At 41.7% G+C, this 20,630-nt stretch overlaps 1 protein-coding gene across 10 annotated transcripts in view; it reads right to left on the bottom strand.

Moving 5' to 3' along the window:
* STK3 (serine/threonine kinase 3) overlaps positions 1-20,630 on the bottom strand; it is a 186,009-nt gene that overhangs the window by 60,201 nt on the left and 105,178 nt on the right. For 2 of the 10 annotated variants that reach the window (XM_084849043.1, XM_084849050.1), the window contains 3 exons: positions 19,645-19,820; positions 7,836-7,875; positions 6,801-7,013 (listed from right to left, as the gene is read on the bottom strand). In XM_084849043.1, coding sequence (XP_084705169.1) covers positions 6,883-7,013; positions 7,836-7,875; positions 19,645-19,820 — 347 coding nt within the window. In that variant the 3' untranslated portion in view covers positions 6,801-6,882. Of the gene's footprint in view, positions 1-6,800; positions 7,014-7,828; positions 7,876-14,285; positions 14,517-17,335; positions 17,479-19,644; positions 19,821-20,630 lie in introns of those variants that run through there. The other 8 variants (XM_084849046.1, XM_084849048.1, XM_084849044.1 and 5 more) reach the window with 6 other exon arrangements.

Raw genomic sequence — 20,630 nt, 5'->3', positions numbered from 1 at the left:
AGAGAAGGGATCGACCTATTCAGTCCCATGACAGAATCCTCCACACCATCAGCCTCAAGGTACATATGTCCAGATGTTGGATTCTCCCCTGATCCCGGGAGATCAGGCTCGTTATGAAAGGAAGACAGATGAAGTCGCCTTTGGCCATGTGTGACAGGATTGTGAACCAAGATTGTCTCAGCCACCACAGAGCGATTAATAGACAATTGGTCTTCTCCTCCCTGATCTTTGCTATCACTCTTGGTAGCAGTGGAAATGGAGGAAAGAGACAGAAGAAGGCTTTGCTCCAGTGAAGGAGACATGCGTCCCCCAACAACAAACAGCCTACTCCCACTCTCAAACAAAACGTCCTGCAAACTGCATTTGACTGTGTTGTGAATAAGTCTACTGACTGGCGGCCCCACCTTCAAAATATCCTGCGTAGGATGACTGGCGACGGTTCCTACTTGTGAGATGTCTGGAATGTGCGACTGAGGAAGTCTGCCAAGATGTTGTCCATCCCTGCAATGTGAATCGCTGTGCTATGTATGTGCCTGCAGACCATCCAATCGTAAATTTTTAGGGTCAGCTCTCTTGTTGAGGGTGACAGTGGAGAGTGCAAAAGCTGGTTTGAAACTCAACATTAACAAAACTAAGATCATGGCATCTGGCCCCATCACTTCCTGGCATATAGAAGGGGAAGAAATGGAAGCAGTGACAGATTTTATTTTCTTGGGCTCCAAGATCACCGAGGACGGTGACTGTAGCCATGAAATTAAAAGACGCTTGCTCCTTGGGAGGAAAGCTATGGCAAACCTAGACAGCATAGTAAGAAGCAGAGACATCACCTTGCCGACAAAGTTCATATAATCAAAGCTATGGTTTTCCCTATAGTAACGTATGGCTGTGAGAGCTGGACTATAAGGAAGGCTGAGCGCCGAAGAATTGATGCTTTCGAACTGTGGTGCTGGAGAAGACTCTTACGAGTCCTCTGAACTGCAAGGAGGTCAAATCAGTCAATCCTAAAGGAAATCAACCCTGAGTGCTCATTGGAAGGACAGATACTGAAGCTGAAGCTCAAATATTTTGGCCACCTAATGCGAAGAGAAAACTCCCTGGAAAAGACCCTGACACTGGGAAAGATTGAAGGCAAAAGGAGAAGGGGACAGCAGAGGATGAGATGGCTAGATAGCATCACCGATGCAATGAACATGAACTTGAGCACACTCCGGGAGAGAGTGGAGGACAGGAAGGCCTGGTGTGCTATGGTCCATGGGGTCACGAAGAGGAGGACACGACTTAATGACTGAACAACAACTACTAACTTGGGTAAGTGAGTGCCACCCTGCTTGTTGAGGTGCCAAATAACTGAAGTACTGCCTGTTAGGATCTGGACGTGTCTTCCCTTGAGATAAGGTGTGAAGGCTTGAAGAGTTTTCCATACCGCAAGAAGCTCCAGAAAATTTATGCGCACCCGACATTCTACTGGCAACCATCGACCTTGTATTTGCAAAGGTCTGCAATGAGCTTCCCCCCCAGCTAGAGAGGCATCAGTGGTGAGAACGCGTGATGGAGAAAGTTGCAGAAAAGGAATGCCTTGATTGAGGTTGTTGGAATCCATCCACCAGTGAAGGGATTGGGCGATGTGGTCCAGAATCTTGAGTCTGGTTCGGCGAGCATCGGTGTGGAACACTCAGATAAACCAGTTCTGTATGGGCCGCATTCTCAATCGAGCCCACTCCACTACCGACACCATTGACGCCATATGTCCTAACAAGCGTTGGATGTCGTATGCTGAAACACGTCTCTTTCGGTACAGAGTACTTGCCAATTGTACTAGGTGAAGTATACGGTCCCAAGGGAGGCAAGCACGAGCCATAGTGGCATATAGGAGTGCTGCTTTGAACTTTATAGTTTGAGTAGGGGATAAGCTTGATTTCTCCTCGTTGAGGCAACGTCCGACAGCATCGAGAAGGCTGCGAACAAAAGCAACTGAATGGTGCATGGCCTCCTTGGAATTGCTGACTAGGAGCCAGTCATCTAAATATGGGTAAATGTCAGGGGCTCCTTGGAGGCCTCTCTCAGTCTAATCCAGTAGCCAAGTCCAGACACAGACAAAGGAATTCCTTTCAAAGCTTTATTCTTCTTTTACAACTTAACAACTATACTGATTGCAACTAGAGCTGAGCAGCACAGTACCTATGCCCTACGTTAGAACAGTTGGTCCCCGTTTGAAAGGGAATTACTGGCAGACCCCTGAACTTAAGGACTAGGGAGAGTCCCTCCCCTTTTCCCTTGGATCCTCTAGGCGCAGCCGTTGTTTGCACACCAACCTGGCATTACGCCTCCTTTCCGCGCCCTCCATCTGGCGCCGCTCTCTGCGTCTGCGTCGCGCATCTACCAAGTCTGCTATCTGTGCCTGGTCACTCCCTAGACTGCTAACTAAACTAGGAATGATGGTGAGAAGAATCTCCGTCAGCTGTTAGTCCTGGGAAAGAGGAGCGCGCTCCTCTCCCAGGAGCGACTGCTCTTCCTCAGAATCAGAACTACTCTGGGATTCTATGGGCTCAGTGTCCACCCTGACAGTAAACCTCGATGCCCTTGAGTCACGGATATGCACAGACAACTGCCATGCGTTTGGTAAACACTCTCGGTACCGTTGCAAGGCCGAACGGTAGCACACAGACCCAAAACATCTCTGCTCCTATGGCAAAACAAAGGAATCTCCGGGATGACTTTTTGACTGCTATGTGCAAGTAAGCATCTTTGAGATCCACTGCTGGAAACCAGACACCTTTCTGAAGGAGGGGGAGAATCATGGAAAGTGTAGTCATCCTGAATTTCTTGGGTGTGGTGAACTTGTTCAGCTTCTGCAGGTCCAAAATAGGACCAAGTCCACCATCCCTTTTTGGAACCGTGAAGAAATGGGGGGGGGGAAGCACTTGTTCTGTCCCTCGGGAGAAAAGTGCTGGATAGCTCCCTTTTGAAGAAGGGATTCCATTTCTAGATGTAACACTGCCAACAGTGGAGTCACTCGAATGGTTCCCACTGAGGGGAGATAGTCAAATTCGATCTTCTATCCATGGCAAATAGCCAGCACCCACTGGCTATCACACACCAAGTTGGAAGGAAAAAGGAAAGTTGATCATGAAACTGTAGGTCTGGATGGTGATGACCAACAGGAAGTGGGACAGAGTCAAAGATGCCGTTTAGAGGCATTATCAGCCTTATTGCAGGAGGTACGAAATCTAGGAGCCAAATATTGCTCTTTCCTGGTGCTGTTGCAGCTGACACCAAGAGATACGGTCTGCCATTTGCTTTTGAAAATATGAAGGCTGTTGTCTAAAGCAGTGATGGGGTCTGTATGACTGTTGCTGCTGAGGCTGTTTGATTCCCATCTTTTTTGCGGCTGTTCTGGCCTTCCATACCGAGTCCATCTTAGAATTAAACAGGCCTTCAGGCAGGTCCTTAATTCTGGAGCAGGCCTTGGGTGTTAATCCAGCAGATCGGAGCCACGCATGCCGTCTAAGTGCAATGGAACCCACCACTGAGTTCGCACTGCAATCTGCTTGGTGTCCTGCAATGTTGATTTGTTGACATGAGAACCTAACTGCCTCCACTTGGAACACTCTATCTAGTTCCCTCTGATTCTCTGGCAGGTATGTACACAGGGAATCCATTTTTTCCCACAGGAATAATTTATAACAGGACATCATTGCTTGATAATTTATGACATAGAGTCCCAAGGCTGCCGATGAGTAAAATCTCTGTCCCGTAAGGTCAAATGTGTGCTCTTCCTTATCCACTAGAGATGTGTGGGAACACTGAGACCGTCCCTGAGCTAATTCCACTATTATTAAGTTCGGACTTGGATGTGAAAAAAGAAATGCAGCATCCTTTTCTTGCACTTTGTACATAGACTCTAACCTTTTAGACCTAGGCGTCATCGAAGATGGGGCAGACCATGTTTGTTTATTATTTGAAGGAGGGTCGGCGGGAATGGTATCGTTAACAGTAGCGAAGACTCGGAATACACTGTGTCGAAGACTGAGTCTTTTCTCTGCTGGTTGTTGAATCTCTATCCCCAGCGACTGAGCCATTCTTAGAACTTGCTCTGAGAAGTGGCCCATATCCTCCAAAGGAGAAGCACTATCTCGAGGTCCCACAACTTCATCCAGGGAAGAAAGGGATGGTAGAACGGAGGAGTAAGATGATGAATCCAACTGATAATCATCCACTGAGTCATGGGATAACTCCTTTTGAGTGGGAGACTTCACTTGTTCACTCTGTTCCTGTACTGATGAGGTTGGTAAGAAACAAGGTGGTGGGCTTCTGTTCCTATTGCTCTTAGTGACTTGTAAAGGAGTGCAGAGGTACTGGTGGCGGCGGCTGAGCAACTTCAGTAACTGGAAGGGGTGATACAGAATGATCGACGAGATCTGTACTGAGGAGAAGCAGTTCCTAAGTATCTGGTACGATCGTAGAATGGATCATAATCTCTTCTGAATGACCATCATACTGATAAGATCTCAGTGGAGGCATAGATTAGCCCCAGGATTAGTCCCATTCCCACTGAAGCAAACATGGTCTACTGCGGTGATCATCCTTAAAACCATGAAGGGGTGATAGGTATCGAGAAGCAGGATCTCCATGAGCCGTGGAACAATATGGTCTTCCAAATCGTGAGGCTTGCAAACCATGGTCACAGTATCATGCCTCTGGAGAAATGGAGCGTCAGTCCTGAGGACTACTATGAGGTCAATGTTGAACTGGAGAAAGACCTCTAATCTCTCCTTCCAAAACTGTAGACAGAGGGTCTAATGGTACAACGGCCGTCGGTACCAAGGGCAATGTCGGAATGGGTGAGTTCAATAGAGGGGGGAGGGGGGGATCTCTGACTCCAATGTTCTTGGTGGAGTCTTTTTGACCTCCTTTTTCTTCTTTTTCACCAAAAAGACAAAAATCCTAGCTAATCTAACCTACTACTTTTTTATAGTAAGAAGAAAACAGCAAGAGAAGGAAAAAGATGAAGACGGAAAACTGAGAAGAAAAAACCTCAGCTCTAGTCCCAACAAAGCACGGACGAAGTTCCCTGAGAGGCAACCGTAATGGCGGTTGAAAAGGAACTGAGGAGATTGGCAGGAACCCACTCGGATATGCGCAGTGGGATGGTAGGAGAGGGTTCCCACCAAAAACAGCATTCCTCAGCTATAGAAGTTCCCCGAATAAAGGCTCCATGCAGGTGCAGAGCCCATATGTGTGATGCACAGAGACCACAAAGAAGAACTCCCAGAACAGATTTGGTGGGGTGCAGAGGGGAGGACAGGAAGGGGAAATTCCACTGCATGACAGGTTGACTTGTGCAATAATGGATGTCACCACAAAGGACTAGATTTAAATGCCAAATGGCTCTCTCTCTCTCTCTCTCATTCACACACACACACACACACACACACACCCCATGCCAAAGAAGTTCTTGAATTAAGAGCTGTTTCAAAAGTGTGGGATTTCAGTTTCAAATGGGACATTGAGCCTGCTATTCAAGATTTTTAAAAATTCTCACTGGACACATGCCTGTCCTTGGTCATGTCTGAAGTAGCTCATCATCATCGTGCCCATAATATTTATATATTAAGTTTGTTAGTAATATATGTTAATATCATGTACGTCCTGAGTAAATAAAGGAGATCAAGCTACATAATCAGTATTTTACACATCTGCTACAGGTAGAAGATCTCCAATCTATGTGAACTCATGACTTTAATAAAGATAAAATGGGAAGACGTTAACAGGCTCTTAACAGGATAATCACGGATGGATTCTCTTCATCTCCGATCACCTCTGGAAATGCTACCAGTTTACCTTGCACATTTATCTGACTTAGCATTTTATATAAATACATCCCCAGTGTTCTTTTGAACAAGGCATGCTTGGTGGTTTTTGCATCAAACAAATTTAGGGGGGGGGGTATACACACATGTGCATACACAGAAAGAAATCTGGTTCACATACCAACATGTGATTACAATGTTATTCATTCCTTTTTACATAAAATCATATTTAAGACACAATTTGAAACATCTATGCCTCTGGAGTGTCTTTAAAGGAATTAATAAAATGCCACGGAAAGCTTACATAATAAATTTAAATGTGACAGAAAAAGGAAAGGTCATTGATATTTTAATTAATGTTGTGAATACCATTTGATTAGCTTCCTTTTCAAACAGTAATCAGCTTGGCAGGTTTGAAAGTGATATTTTTGGCAAGTGGTTATACAACGCTAATAGTAGGCAATTACCTGTCACAGAATAGAGTACCATGGTGCAGCAGGAAAAGTACCTGCAGGCCCTCAAATACATTTAAAATTAAAGAGCCTGTGGTCTTTAAGTATACTGGCATAAAAAGAAGTAAGATGTTATCAAGATTCTGATTCCATTAAAGAATTTAGAATCTTAAGAGATGTTGTTTAATTACAAATATTGAAAAACAGGTTCTAACCAATAGCTTATTAGTAAGCCATTTGAATCCTGATTAGGAAGCAAAATCTCTTTCTTGTGTAACTTGTTAAAGTAGTGCTCTTCCACTCAAATGTGAAAGTATACATTAGGAAGGGAGCTGTTATTTTAAATCTATACAACATGTAATTTTTCAATCATTCTCTGATTTAAGAAAACAAGCAGTTGAAGTTGGCATACGATTTAAAGGAATTCATTAAATACATCACAGTCCTTATTTCAGGCATAATGGTGCAAATTCCATTATGGACAATGTGATTATCTCTCTTATTCATTGCAGATTATGGCTAGCACTTTTCACCCCTATCAGCATCCTATCTGTAGCAGTTACATACACATACACTGTCTTTTCATGAAGTACCTTGAATTGGGCTTGTCTACACCTCTGTTAATGGGGCTGCGGTGGCTTAGTGGTTAAGACGCTGAACTGCAGACCGGAAGGTCGGCAGGACAGCAGTTCGAGACCCGAGTGCTGCGTGACGGAGTGAGCTCCCGTCTTCAGTCCCAGCTCCTGCCAACCTAGCAGTTCGAAAGCAAGAAATTGCAAGTAGATAAATAGGTACCGCTTCGGCAGGAAAGGTAACAGCGTTCCGTGCACCTCAGTGTTCAGTCATGCCGGCCACATGACCATGGAAGCATCTTTGGACAGCGCTGGCTCTTCGGCTTAGAAATGGAGATGAGGACCACCCCCTAGAGTCGGACACGACTGGTTGGGGACACCTTTACCTTACACCTCTGTTACGGTTGCCACTCACTAATCAACGTAAATATACTGGACTACATATTTCTCGCTATTCTGTAGATCTTTATTAGTTTAGTTGAGCATTTTTGCTCTATTTTTAAATGCTTCAGGCAGTATCCAGTGTTAGTCTAATGCAAGTCCCATTCATTTCAATAAGTCTACTCTAAGTAGAACTAATATTGGATACAACTCATTATAGAGTGAGACGCTTTATGCTTGTGTTGCACAGGAGGAGCAGGACCCAATATTGTTCTGCCCCTAGTGCAAACAGCACCAAAATGAACAACTGAGCTTGCCTGTCACCTGGCTTCAAGCTACAATGTCACATGAATTCCCTGGGGTGGCTGGGAAGTTGGTATGCAGCCAGTCCAGAAAAATGGTCTCATGAAGCACCTTGACTTTACTTAGAGTAAATAGAAACACAGTATTATTTTAAAATATAATAATCTAGGCAATTACTTATACTGAACAATGTTTTTCAACTATCTTGCCAAGCAATAATCAAACTGAGCCAGACACAAAATATTAGCAAAAGGGACTAGAGAGTAACAACGTTAACCAGCCTAGTAATGGGGACAGCTTAGAATCCTACCTCCTACCTCTTGAGTTGAGTTTTGGGACTTCATTCTTCTTCCTCTTCTGGAAAGAGAGAGACAGACAGACAGACAGCCCTGTTACATTGTCTAAAACAGTAAGTTCTGTAAAGGTTGGTATGGGAAGTCTCTATTATCAGCTAGGTCATGGGTAAGGATCTGAGCTTCTGAAGACAAGCGTTACTTTGGGTCCTGGGTTTCCAACCACATTTGAAAAGTGGTATAAGTTCCTAGAAAAATAAAAAAAAACCTACCACAGGTTGTTGGTTTAATTTGTCTGGTTGCGTGTTTGCTTTAACAGACACACATACCACACAAAAATTAACATAAAGATGTAAAGCATGATATATAATAGGAATGCCGAACTAGTTAGAGGTGTACGTGGGGGGAGATATTTCTCTCTGCCAAGCCCTCTGCAGTCTGGATGAGCTCAGTGGGCATGGACACTGCCACTGACATCATCGCCCTGAACAAGTCTCTGATCACTATGATCAGAGTTTGGACAAAATAGTGGGGATTCTTCCAGGGGGGTGGTGCTTAGAGGCCAAGCCATACTCCTTGAGGAACCAAGGATGCTCTGAACCCCTCCTGTATAAGATGAACATTAAATCATGATTGCAGTTCTGATGGAGTGCGCAAAACAAACCTTATCTTAGCTTTCCAGCTTAAGTCAATTTATACAGACTTGTAAAATAGGTTTCAACAAAGTCCTCCTCTGAAATGCCTCAGGTAAAAAAGCAGTTCTATGTGCCTTTGGCTACTTGTGTGAATTTGCGTTCAAACAATACAGAATATTCCTGGCAACAGCAAAAATATCTGAATGAGGACGTTTTGTCCTTACAACACCTTTATTTTTTAGTATATTTTGTTTAGTAATGCATTTTAAATGCTTGGCCCTCAATATTTTAACAGGAAAGCTGCCCACCTACACTTTTTGTGGAATTCAGGAAGGCACAGGGAAGGCTAGAACTAATTACTATCACACACAATTTGCACAGGAAAAGTGGACTTCCCTAAAATGTACAGGAAATATTTATTATCCTTGTTGTTGTTTTTATTATGTGGTAACAACTAACAAGAAAGGAAAATGAAACAGAGTTGGTTAAGAAATCCTAACCTCAAGTTTTCATCTGATAGAAATAACCTATTAGAAAGGAAAACATGATTGGATAGGAAATAGGTTTCCAATTATTTATATTTGATTTTAGACTAATTCAGAATATTTACAAATACAAACTAAAGAACTGAAAGAAGCAGAAAGAAAAAAGGATGGCTTACAATAATGGAAGTATACCTACTTGCTTTGATAAGATTTTCACAAAAGGGGGCAGGGGAATATTGTATTTCGATTAATCCATTTTATCCAAGGTAATATTTTGGTGAAGACTCCTTTTTGAAATCTATGTTTGGCAAGGGTACATCCTTATTTGCTGCGTCATCAGTCATCCCTTATCTCAAGATAAGCTGATATAGCTATGTGCTCAATATACTGTTACACTCGTGTACTTTAAGCCCAATGGTCTTCAAGATCATCACAGATGGTCTTTAAATAAACCCAAAAGAAAAATTTGGGCCAGAGCTATGGAGAAACCAAGGGACAGGACTGCTGGGTAAAAGACTGGATTAGATCCCGTTTCCATTCTATTTTCCCTAATCCTCTTAAATGTGAGACTACTGATATTCCGAGTTACTTCTTTTCAAGTTATCAGCAAAATAAATACAGTTCTAACAAATTAATATATCAGACAGGGAGTGACAAGCATAAGTGTAGGATAAGAAAGCCCAGTAGAAAGAGAACATATACAAATAGCTGGGATCGGTCTCAAGTGTTGAGACTGCAAATCAAATTATGATATAATAAGCATGCCATGAATCATGGATGAGAACTTAAGGTCAGGTGCTCATTAACTTAATAAGATTAAGAACCTGCGTTATTAATATGTAGAAACCCGAAATATTCATATGTAATTTCATTCTGATGAAGTTGATGCTTGAAAATGCATATAAATGTTGCTGCAATATCATGGTGGAATTGAAAATTACAGCTGGCTACTAGAAAATAATTATTGGGTATGAAGGTCAGCCAGAATTTATGGACCCCTGCAGTGTTAGATATAGACAAATACAGTCAGATTGACCCAGTTCATTTGTCACGGTGGGAATTCCTGGGTTGTTTAACCCAGGAATTGTGGGGACGAGTGGACAATTCTAGGCTGTTTAACCGATAAACAACCCAGAGTTTCCGGGTTCACACATCATGAACGACCCAGGAACAAGTAATTCCTGAGCTGTTAATTAAAAGCGGAAATAGCTTGTGTACTCTGCTCATCCCTGGCGATTCCTCAGTTCAACTGCCCAGGAATTGCCCATTGTGATTTGCAAACCAGATCACACATACAAACGTGCACACACGTATGTACATTATTTTGGAGTACATATGGAGTGGAAATGCCCCTTCAAGATTTATTCAGTCTTCGGGGTGGGGGGAAGAAAAATAGAAGAACTTTTGGGTGGTGGGGGCTTATTTTTAAAGATATACATTTCCGCCCTCTCTTTTTTTATTTTTTAATAAGAAAGAGGGTATTGCTGCCATTTGAAGCAGTGGCAGCGAAGTTTTTCTCTGGTTAACTCCACACACATACACACTCAGCCACCTCTTCTGCAAAGCTAAGTTCACCCCCACATAAAAGTCCTTCAGTTTCATCCATCCCACAGAAATTGCTGATATTTCTACCTCCCAATCCTTTTGCATAAAGGGGCAGATTTTCAGCTCAGCGCGAATATGTATAGATACAGCAGATATGTTTCTCCTGATACTTGTGACTAGAACAGACAAGCAAAAATTCAAAATACATACTTATTTGTAGTGCAGTTTATATGGCAACTCCCCTGACTCTGCAGAGCCACTGAAAACTTAGACGCATCCTGTTTTACTGCTGTTCCCATGGCAACAGCTCTCTAAATCACAGAAAACAGGTCAGATTTTTATAACTACCCACAGTTTCCCCCACTAGTTTTATACTAACCAACCTGTTTAAGATCATCAGAGGATTGTTGCCATAGCAACTGCTGAAAACAGTGGAAAGAGAAGAACTCCATTATGTTCCAGGGGCACTGCAGAGAGAGGCAGCGGCCTACATATCTGTCACTTCCCCCCACATCCACTCTGCCCCGCCCCCTTTTCAAATCTCATCTGTAAACCTCTTTGATCTCTTGCACATGTCTCTTACATTTTTCCCATCTCCTTTCCAGTATTGAAGTGCATTAACTGTCAAGCACCCTGAGGTAAGGAGTGGCCTCCCATGCCTTAATTATGGGCTGGACATTCATATATGAATGAGGGGAAGATAATAAGATCATGTGGCAGGAGTGCCAATTGCAGGAGCTCTGTAAATGCATTCAGCCAAATGTGCTTGCAGAATTCTTTGCACATCTTTGCGTTGAATGTGCAAAGATCTAGAAGGCTGCTGGGTATGGGGGACACTGGGAGTAAAGCTTACTTTCATAGCCACATCCCCTACACACTTCTACACTACTAGTGTGCAAGTGAATACCTGCGTAGGGCTAATGACACCTTGGAATCCCAGTTCTATTGAAAACTATTTAACATACCAGGACTCTTCACAACGTTTTTTGTGGACATATGCTGAGGATCACTCAATATGAGTTGTTTTGAGTACCATTCTCACTACGCTAGTCTGTCTGTCTGTCTATCTATCGATCGATCGCATTTATATCCCGCTTTTTTCCTCCAAGGAACTCAAGGCGGCATACATAATCCTCCTCGTCTCCATTTTATCCTCACAACAACAACCCTGTGAGATAGGTTGGGCTGGGAGTCTATGACTGGCCCAAAGTCACCCAGTGAGCTTCCATGACTGAGTGGGGACTAGAACCTGGATCTCCCAGCTCCCAGTCCAACACTCTAGCCACTACACCACACTGGCTCTCTCCTTTCTCCCCACTTTGGGGTTTGGCCGAGTTCAGAGGGAGTATTGCAGGCAAAACCCCAAATGGGAAGAACTGGGTGGAAATGCAAAGTGATTCAGGGAAGAGAGGAGGGTTACAATGAGCGGGGCAGGTGGCGGGGGGCTTTCTTACATTTTATATCTATATCTTTAAAAGCCACAGGCTCTGCTGGCTACCTTAGCAGCAGCAGTGAAACTTTGGCCCACCACCATCCTTCCTTCCTATGCTAGCATGTGCAAAGTGGTGCATCCTTCCCAGAGGCACTCTGGGAAGGACAGCTGGTAGGGGTAGCAGGCCAGAGCTGCACTGCTGCTGCCACACCACCACAGCTGCCTGCAGATCAGTAGTTTTTAAAAGGGTCTTTACAAAAAAAAAGTAAGCTCCCCCCTTGCCACCATTGTATGCACCCTCCCTATGACACCATTTCAGGGGTTGAATCACAGTCCCTAAATGGCACCAAAGTAAGGTGTCTATGAATAAGGTGGTGGATTGGGAGTGGCCATTTCAGTACACTCTGTTGTATTTTTCAGAATACAGCAACACAGAAATGCGATTTGCCACACACCCACATACCATAAAGATCTGGAATGACAGCAGATAGAATCATAATAGTTACACCTCTTCTCTTCCATTTGGGGGCTCCTGGCTTCTGGAAGCCAAAATGAGGGAAGGACAGCCAAATCTTGAAAAATGTATTTTCAAAGCTGCATTAAGACTGGTAAAGTCTGGTTCCCAACCTTCCAATGCATGTTTATGGTTGAAGTGAAGATACTAATTTAAGCCTTTAACAGTATCAGAACTATATAACTACAACCACTAAAACTACTGGTACTATCTTGATATAACAATTTACATATAGATATTATGCCTGTAAGAGTGTGTGTTCAGGAAACATTTTCAAAAGATGATTTGGAAAAATATTGTTAAACGTCAAAAGAATACAAAATGCAGCAGCCACAAAAAAGCAGCAACTTAAATAACAAAATTAGCTAGGGAACATCAACAGAGTACAGAATTGGATAGAATAACACAAGTTCATGTAAAATGGAAACTATCCAGTTTCAGAACTAGGCTCATGCTAGATAGTTAGCAACTTGTATCCCAAAACCTGCTTAATCTGAACTGTAGAAAAAAACCCTCTTCATATCTTTTGTCTTGTTACAAACATGTCGAAGCTGCTTCTGAACCTAGAAGGCTACTGAGCTATGCACATGGGTTGTATTAATATGAACAATTAGTTACTGAGGCAACAAGGACAAATATAACTATGATGTTCTATCTCATTATTCTCACCATTTTCTTTATTCATATAGTCCTCAAAATATTCATAAATTATAAAGCTGTTACACAACTAAATGGGTGTAGGAGATGTTGGCTGGCCACCAGCCTTCACAAGACTACTGGCCATAGTATGGTTTGTTGAAATCTGGCTTGTTGTTGGCCTGATTCACATGTAATGGTAACCCATGGTGTGGGTTGTTGAAATTCCCTCCTGAAGTGCATCATGGAATCCACGGAACCTCCCAAATAGGAGGAGGTGCCCCTTGACCCCACATTAATACCACAACTGGAAGAATTAAAAAATGGCAGAAATGAACCCCCACTTATTATTGGAGACATGGGTTGTGTCTTCGACAAGCAGAGTGGATCAACTTTCTATGGATTTCTCCAAGGTGTACAACAAAGATCTCATTCTGAGCACTCTCAAGGTAAGTTTTCTTTCTTTTTTGTAATTTAATTGTTATTTAATTGATGTAACAAACATTCATAATTTATCCAAAAACAATCAAAAGTACTACAAAATTAATTTGAGGAGTGCTGATATCTATCATCTTTAGAACCAGCAAAGGAGCAGTTCATTAGTTTAGCAAGTCTTTCCATAAGGTATCAGGAGTTCCTAGTGGACAAGCTACATTTTTATTCATATTTGTAAACTCAATAAAGTGATGCCATAAGTTGTAAAAGTTATTTTCACTTTGACAGAATCTTGTGCTCTTTATTTGCTTGGTTAACTTCTCCATCAATTCAAGCTTCTATAGTCTATTAGGTCAAAGGGAGAGGTCTCGATTCCATGCTGCCACAATTTCCAATGTAGCTGCTACCCACATAAATTATAGTAATTTGTTGTGAAGGAACTGTTTATTCCCTTGTAGGCTGCCAAAGATCCAATGTGAGTGAGACCTGTTTTGTTATGTTTTCAGCCCTTTTGAAAGCCTGCAACCAAAATTGATTCACCACTGGGCACTGTCAGCACATATGGGAATAGGTTCCTTCCTTCCCACATCCCCTCCAACAATTTTGAGCAGTAGAATGATAAATATAGTTTAGTTTGAGAGGCATCATACACCATCTATGTACTACTTTCAGGGTAGTTCCCCTAGTTTTTGCTGAAATTGATTTCATTGGTCATGTACTCCATATCGCATCCCAATACATTTGTTTCATATTAGTCCCTAAATCTTTTTCCCATACTTCCTTTCAAGCCAAGTTTTCTGAAATTAGCTTAGGTCAGGGGAGACTGCCTTTCCTATCTTAGTCTATGTCCATGTACTAATACACAGTTCTTATTTAAATTCATAGCAAAGGGACCATAGAAGGAAACCATCCCTGGAGAGGAGGAACATGAGGGAGGTCATGGCCGAGCTGCTCATTGAAGAGTGTAGCCACGGGGATGCCAGACTGGAAGCACCACTTGCTCATGCTTAGTGAGCAGTGAGTCTGAGAAATAAAAGAATGAATGATTATGCCTGGCTGCTCAGTCAGAGTACAACCCCCTCACCACATCCAGAGGCACCCGGTGCTACCACCCACTCCACCAGTAATAGAACACCAACATGTACAGCAATATCCTACCACACCAATAGATTACTGTGCCCAAATGCCATACCAATACCCTATTGTACAGTCCCAAGCTAAACATTTTCATGCCCCATTCCACCCACAAATCCTTGCTCAAGGGATCCCTTCCCAATCCTTACAGCAAGAGGCTGAGCACATTTCAGGGCCTCCAGACCATGGTTTTCACCGTGAGGGGGGATGTGGGGAGGGGAAGTTACATAGGTGTCCTGCAATTACCAGCAAGGGCATAGTCCTCTGCCAACTAGTCTTTTGAAAAAATTCTCGTCTGCTGCTTCACTTTTTGAGTGTTTAGCTTTTTGCACAATGTTGTTTTCGATGCAACACTAAACTATGGTTTAGCATTATGTGCAAAGCCTTGGGTTTGCAAGCTTCCCATTCTTTTTTCTTCTGGTGCAACCATGATGAGATTGGAAGCTTTAGGTTCTGCTTTTAAACTGAGCAGGAGTTTCCTATTATGTCTGAACTCAGGAAAACAGCAGACAGATCAAACAAACCAAATCAATTCTCATATTTATATTTTGTAATGCTAATTAAACACTTGCTATCTGCAAAGTCATCATTTTAAGGAATTATTAAACTTTAACTTATTTGTTGCTGTAGATTCTAACAGATGGCTTTAAAGAAAATGTCCAAGGCACCAAAAATGTACTTTAAACAACAGTGTAATGGCGACACATGATCTACATGTTCTGTGTTTAATGCTAAACAATCTGGATACCAGACGTATTTGAAAGTTAGCAAAGGCACAAATTTTCCATTGGCACTGATGTAAAATACATTTGCCTTTTCTATTTTTCTCGGTTATCCTATCCAGAAAAAAGAATCACTTCACTTAATGCATAGATGCCATTAAGCTAACTGATTCAATCAGCACTGATGAGGCTTTAACAGTTATTTTTCTAAATTAAACCAATTCCTAGTACAAATGCCTGTGTTATTAGCCATTAAGGAAAGTTCTCTCTCTCTCTCTCTCTCTCTCTCTCTCTCTCTCTCTCAAACTTACATTCAGATCCTGCTGCTAAAGCAATAATGAAAATAATAATTGTATTAACGCTGCTTCTCAGGACACAATGAGACTTCTGGGTGATATATGAAAGCCCAAAGTCAAAAAAAGAAAGAATACAATGTATATACTAAACTGTAGCTCAGGGAACTGAAGTGTGAACTCCCACCCTAATCCAGTTAGCTGCCCTACAAGTACACATTGCTACCTGGATGGGGAACATTATCTGTATGTTCATTATCTCAACTGTACTGAGTGTATGGTTGCCCTTTCCAATCCAGGAGCTCAGGCTGACCACTGACAAGCCTTTTTTAAAAGCTAAAAACTCAGTGATTGGCTATGTGGGAAGGAGAGCTAGGAGCTGGATCTAGCTATCAGCAATATTTTAGCTTTTACAAAAGAATCACATTATACAAATCTATGGCGTGCCCACACTTCAAATACTGTGTACAATTCTGATCAAACCCTTCGCAAGAAGGATAATGTAGAGCTGGAAAGGGTGCAGAAAAGGGCAACCAAAGTTATTAGGGGACTGGAACCCCTTCTTTAGGAGAAAAGGCTAAATCCTTTGGGCTTTTTACTTTATAAAAAATGTAAGTAAATAGGGACATGATAGAGCAGAGGTTCCCAACGTGGTGCTCACAGCTGACATGGCACCCGCGGGGACTGCCAATGGTGCCTGTAAAGCCCTCTATTCCCGGCCCCCTTCAAAAATGTATTTTTAATATAAAATGGGAAATGTTAGGATACCAGGTTCTCCTTCTTATTCCTGAACCTGCTGCTGTTCAGCGGGTAGGGATAGAAGGAAAGAGTGGTTTCCTGGCCCCACTTTTGCTCCCACCTCTATCTTGCCTATTTCTCTCTCCACACCCCTTTACCTACCGTTTCTCCTCCCTTCTAGCCTCTAGCTCCACTCTCTACCTCTTTGCCTTGCTATTTTCTCCTCCCTTCCAGCCTCTAGCCTTGCTATTTCTTCCCTCACCAGCTCTTTTCACTAGCCAGGCCCCTATGGCAGCTATTATGTGACTAGCCACATTTTCCATAGGAGGCATTTTGTGGCAGTGCCACAGCTGTTTCTCAAATTCCCAAATGTGCCCACAGGTCCCAAAAGGTTGGGGACCGCTGTGATCGAGGTCTATAAAATTCTGGATGGCGTGGAAAAAAGATGTTTTTCTCCCTCTCTCATACTACAAGAACCCAGGGTCACCCAATGAAGATGGATAGTAGGAGATTAAGGACAAACAAAAGGAAGTACTTCTTGACATAACATATGATTAATTTATGGAACCCACTTCCACAAGATGTGATAATCTACACCTAAGCCACTAGCTCAGGTGGCTTTAAAATGGGATTAGTCAAATGTGTCGACGATAATACTATCAGTGGCTATTAATCATGATGATTATATGATATCTCCAGTCCGCTGAATATCAGTCACTTGGGAGCAAAAGCAGAAGATTATTGCCTTCATACCCTGCTTACGGGCTTCCCAGAGGCGTCTGGGACTAGATGGATCTTTGGTCTGATCCCACAAGGCTCTTATGTTCTGAAGTAACACATAGGTGCAGTCTGTAGGTCAAACACTCTAGAATAACTTCTTCATTCAGTGCTTGCTCATGTAAACAAACAACACCCAGAAGTGCAGACCAGAGTTCATTTCAGAATATATAGACAATCTAATTCTCACCTGTAATGAAGACGCCCTAGGCTATTATACTGGTAACTGCTCTTTTTCAGCAGCTGGAGTATGCATTACTGGGAATTCCTTTATTATTTTACAGCAATAAGCAGAAAGGGAGACATCAGCCAACTACAGTCCTAAAAGGCAGGCAAAAGAACATTCAAATACTTGCATTTTTGTTTTCTTTTAGTCTGGGTATTATCCTAATGGACCAACACTATGGTTCTTTTTCTTGACCCACCCTCATATTTGCACTTAAAGTGATCCTGGGGGAATTGTCTGAAACTCAACCTTTTGCTGTTTGAAGGAACTGGTATAACAACTTCCGTATTAGACTGACATGAATTATTATATCTTGCCAAGAACAGCTACATTATCTTAGAATCAGACTGAATGTTGGTTCATTTTTATGATTTGGAATTTTAACTGCAAGCCCATTCTTTAAGAAGATAGAAAATTAGTCATTCCTGATTGCATTCACTATTAACATCCTTCACTGGGTCCCATTAAGTCAAATTCCAACAAAAGAGATAGAGCAGAGTTCTTCACCACTGAAAGCTATCCATTATTCATATTTTTATGAATTATTTAGAAACTGTACATCAGCAATCTAAAAAATTAATGTCTACTTTACAGAAGTATGAAACACATGCTCCATGAGTGAATTTATTCTTCAACAAGTGACAGACCTTTAGCCAATGGTATGCATAACATTTTTCCAAAGCATTTTAATCTGAGAAATGAACCTGGATTCAAATACTTTGGAAGAAAAGATATAGCACTTTCTTCAGACTATACTGTATAGAAGAATGGTCATAATCTGATGCTTCATAGGAAGAACCACAGAGTGCAGTAGTGAAAATAATTAACGAAGTCTGTTGTACATTCATGCATGAGAGTCACTATCTCAGAAATTAAGGTATGATTAATCATTATACTTCATAAACTGACAACTCAACCTAACCATAAGTAGCTTGAATGTATACTTTCATACAGTTACACTTGTGAATACTAATAAATTAATCAATAAAATTAGCTAAAAGTTAGCTAACGTCTGTCTGCCAGCCCACAGCCCTTCCAAGTTATTGGCAGTTATGATGCCATAAGATGTTGACAAATATCCTAATTGTAGATAACAAAGAGTCTGATGCATCCCTCATTTCAATGGTAGAAAGAATTAAAGAAATAGGTGGATCATAGGAAGGTGGAAAAAATACCTTATGGAAAAACCTAAGAGAAGCATGTTAGGACATACCAGGTGCTTCTATCTGATTAGGAAACACTTTCTAATACTCTGGGATTACTTGGTTGTAATGAATTGTGTTCCTCTGCTGACAGAAGGCAGTTTGACCCAGTGGAGACTTCTGGGAAGGGGAGATTATTTTTGCAAATTTCTCCTTTCTTCTGAAGACCCTGCACTATTTCTCACATTGTTCCAAAGGTTCCCTCAACCCTGTGGAACTAATGGCCGGGGGTGGGGGGTGTACAAGGGGCTGTAGTGCAAAGGGGGAATACATGAAAATCACCTTCCTCCCAGCCTCTTCTGTTCACAAAAGCCTCTGCTGGATCAAATGACTTTCCATCAGTGCAGGGGAAAAAATGGATATAACCCAATGTTTCCCAGGAACTTTCAATAGCTCATGCCAGTTCACAGACTCTTTCCTAATCCATATTGGAAAACCCTACTGTTGTATAGGAAAAGCCTCTCCCCCAATGCAGAAAAGAATGGTCTAGTAACAAAGCTCCCATCCACAGACACACACAGCAGGGACCATCTGAATATGGATCATGTTTAAGAGACTTGTGGCAGGGGTTTAAAAGCATCAGATTCTCTCACACATAGAAGAGGGACTCATTCAAAGACAGGACACCAATGAGAGACTAGGCTACTTCTATTTAGCCAGGCTCAATCTCCTATTACATGATGTAATATTCCAATGCATGCATGGCTATGTTGCTACAGTATGCTTATATTAATTTGAGTGCTATGCACAATGCTCAGACAAGTCCACAATAGCAGAGAAGGGGATGGGGGGAAGGGGCCATTGGATTGCAGTATATATATAGCTGGATTTAGCAATAAACTTGAGAAAACTCTATTTCTAGCAAAACAACAAAGCAAAATACTGCATGCTGGGATTATGTCATCTGAATATATGGCTATATTTTGAGGAGTTGGATGCACTCCTAGGAATCCTGTGTATTGCATACTTTTATGCTAGTCCCATTTAGAAATACTATACCCAAAGTATGCAAATACCATGCAAAGATATTATGAAAATGAACTATACAGAATTACTTACAAAATCAAAGTCGCCATCTTGGGGAACCTTCCAGTTATCAGGAAAAACATTCTTCGATATGTGGTAGGATTCATGCATATTTTGGTTGCAGTTTTCATGGCTTTTATTCTTGGAATCTTGTTTATCAAAGTAGTCCATAAAGGAAGGCCGCTGAGCCTGTGGTGATGTAGCATTTCCTAGTTTGAAAATTAGAAGATGGTAGTTAAAACTAAAGAGAGAAAAGCAATGTGTTCAAAATAAACTGTGCTGTCCAAAAGTTACCATTAACAACCTAACCAAGTGCTAATGTTTGTTTCCTAGAAAATAGGCTAACATGATAGGGTGACAAAGTAGCAGAAGATATATAATCACAATGACAGAAACATACTGAAATACTATTGTAAGCCATGAGAGTGTACAAATAAATGGCTTATGGCTCAGTTGTCATTAACTCAGGATACATTTCTACTACATAATTAAACTTAGTTCGGCTTGGAACTAAGAAACTCTGAGAACAGTAGAGTTTTATGAGGCTGCTGTGCTGTTTATATTTAATGGTATATCTATACCACAAGCTTATTAATCTTATACTAGATTTTTCTGTTATGGCTTCTCTCTACAAATTCAAGGAATTGTAATTATCCACAGCTGCCAAGATCGCCTTGTGAGGAATCCCTAGTCCCAATCCCCATCACAAAACTACAATTCTTAGAGTTCCACAAGGAAAGAGAATGATAATCAAGTTTAAATATGTGTTATAGATATGCCTTAAGAAAGATTCCTACTTTTCTTCACAAAGCTAGGTGGGAAAGGAAAGCACGTAAGTTTGTAGCACAGAATGTCTGATACTATACAAACGATTAATCAAAAACTTGCAGAGAAAATTTGAATGAGTTTCAGCGACAATTCAGGTCTTTGTTTAAAACAAGGGCGGGCAACTTGTGGCCCTCCAAATGTTTTGGCCAATAATGTCCATCACTTACTCCCATTTGTAGATCAAACATCTG

This window comes from Heloderma suspectum, chromosome 4, assembly GCF_057233095.1.
Source record: "Heloderma suspectum isolate Gila_16-S chromosome 4, 16-S_ref, whole genome shotgun sequence".
In the NCBI taxonomy this organism is placed as follows: Eukaryota; Metazoa; Chordata; class Lepidosauria; order Squamata; family Helodermatidae; genus Heloderma; species Heloderma suspectum.
The sequence above is the reverse complement of the archived record's forward strand: the minus strand, read 5'-3'. Positions and strand labels throughout refer to the sequence as shown.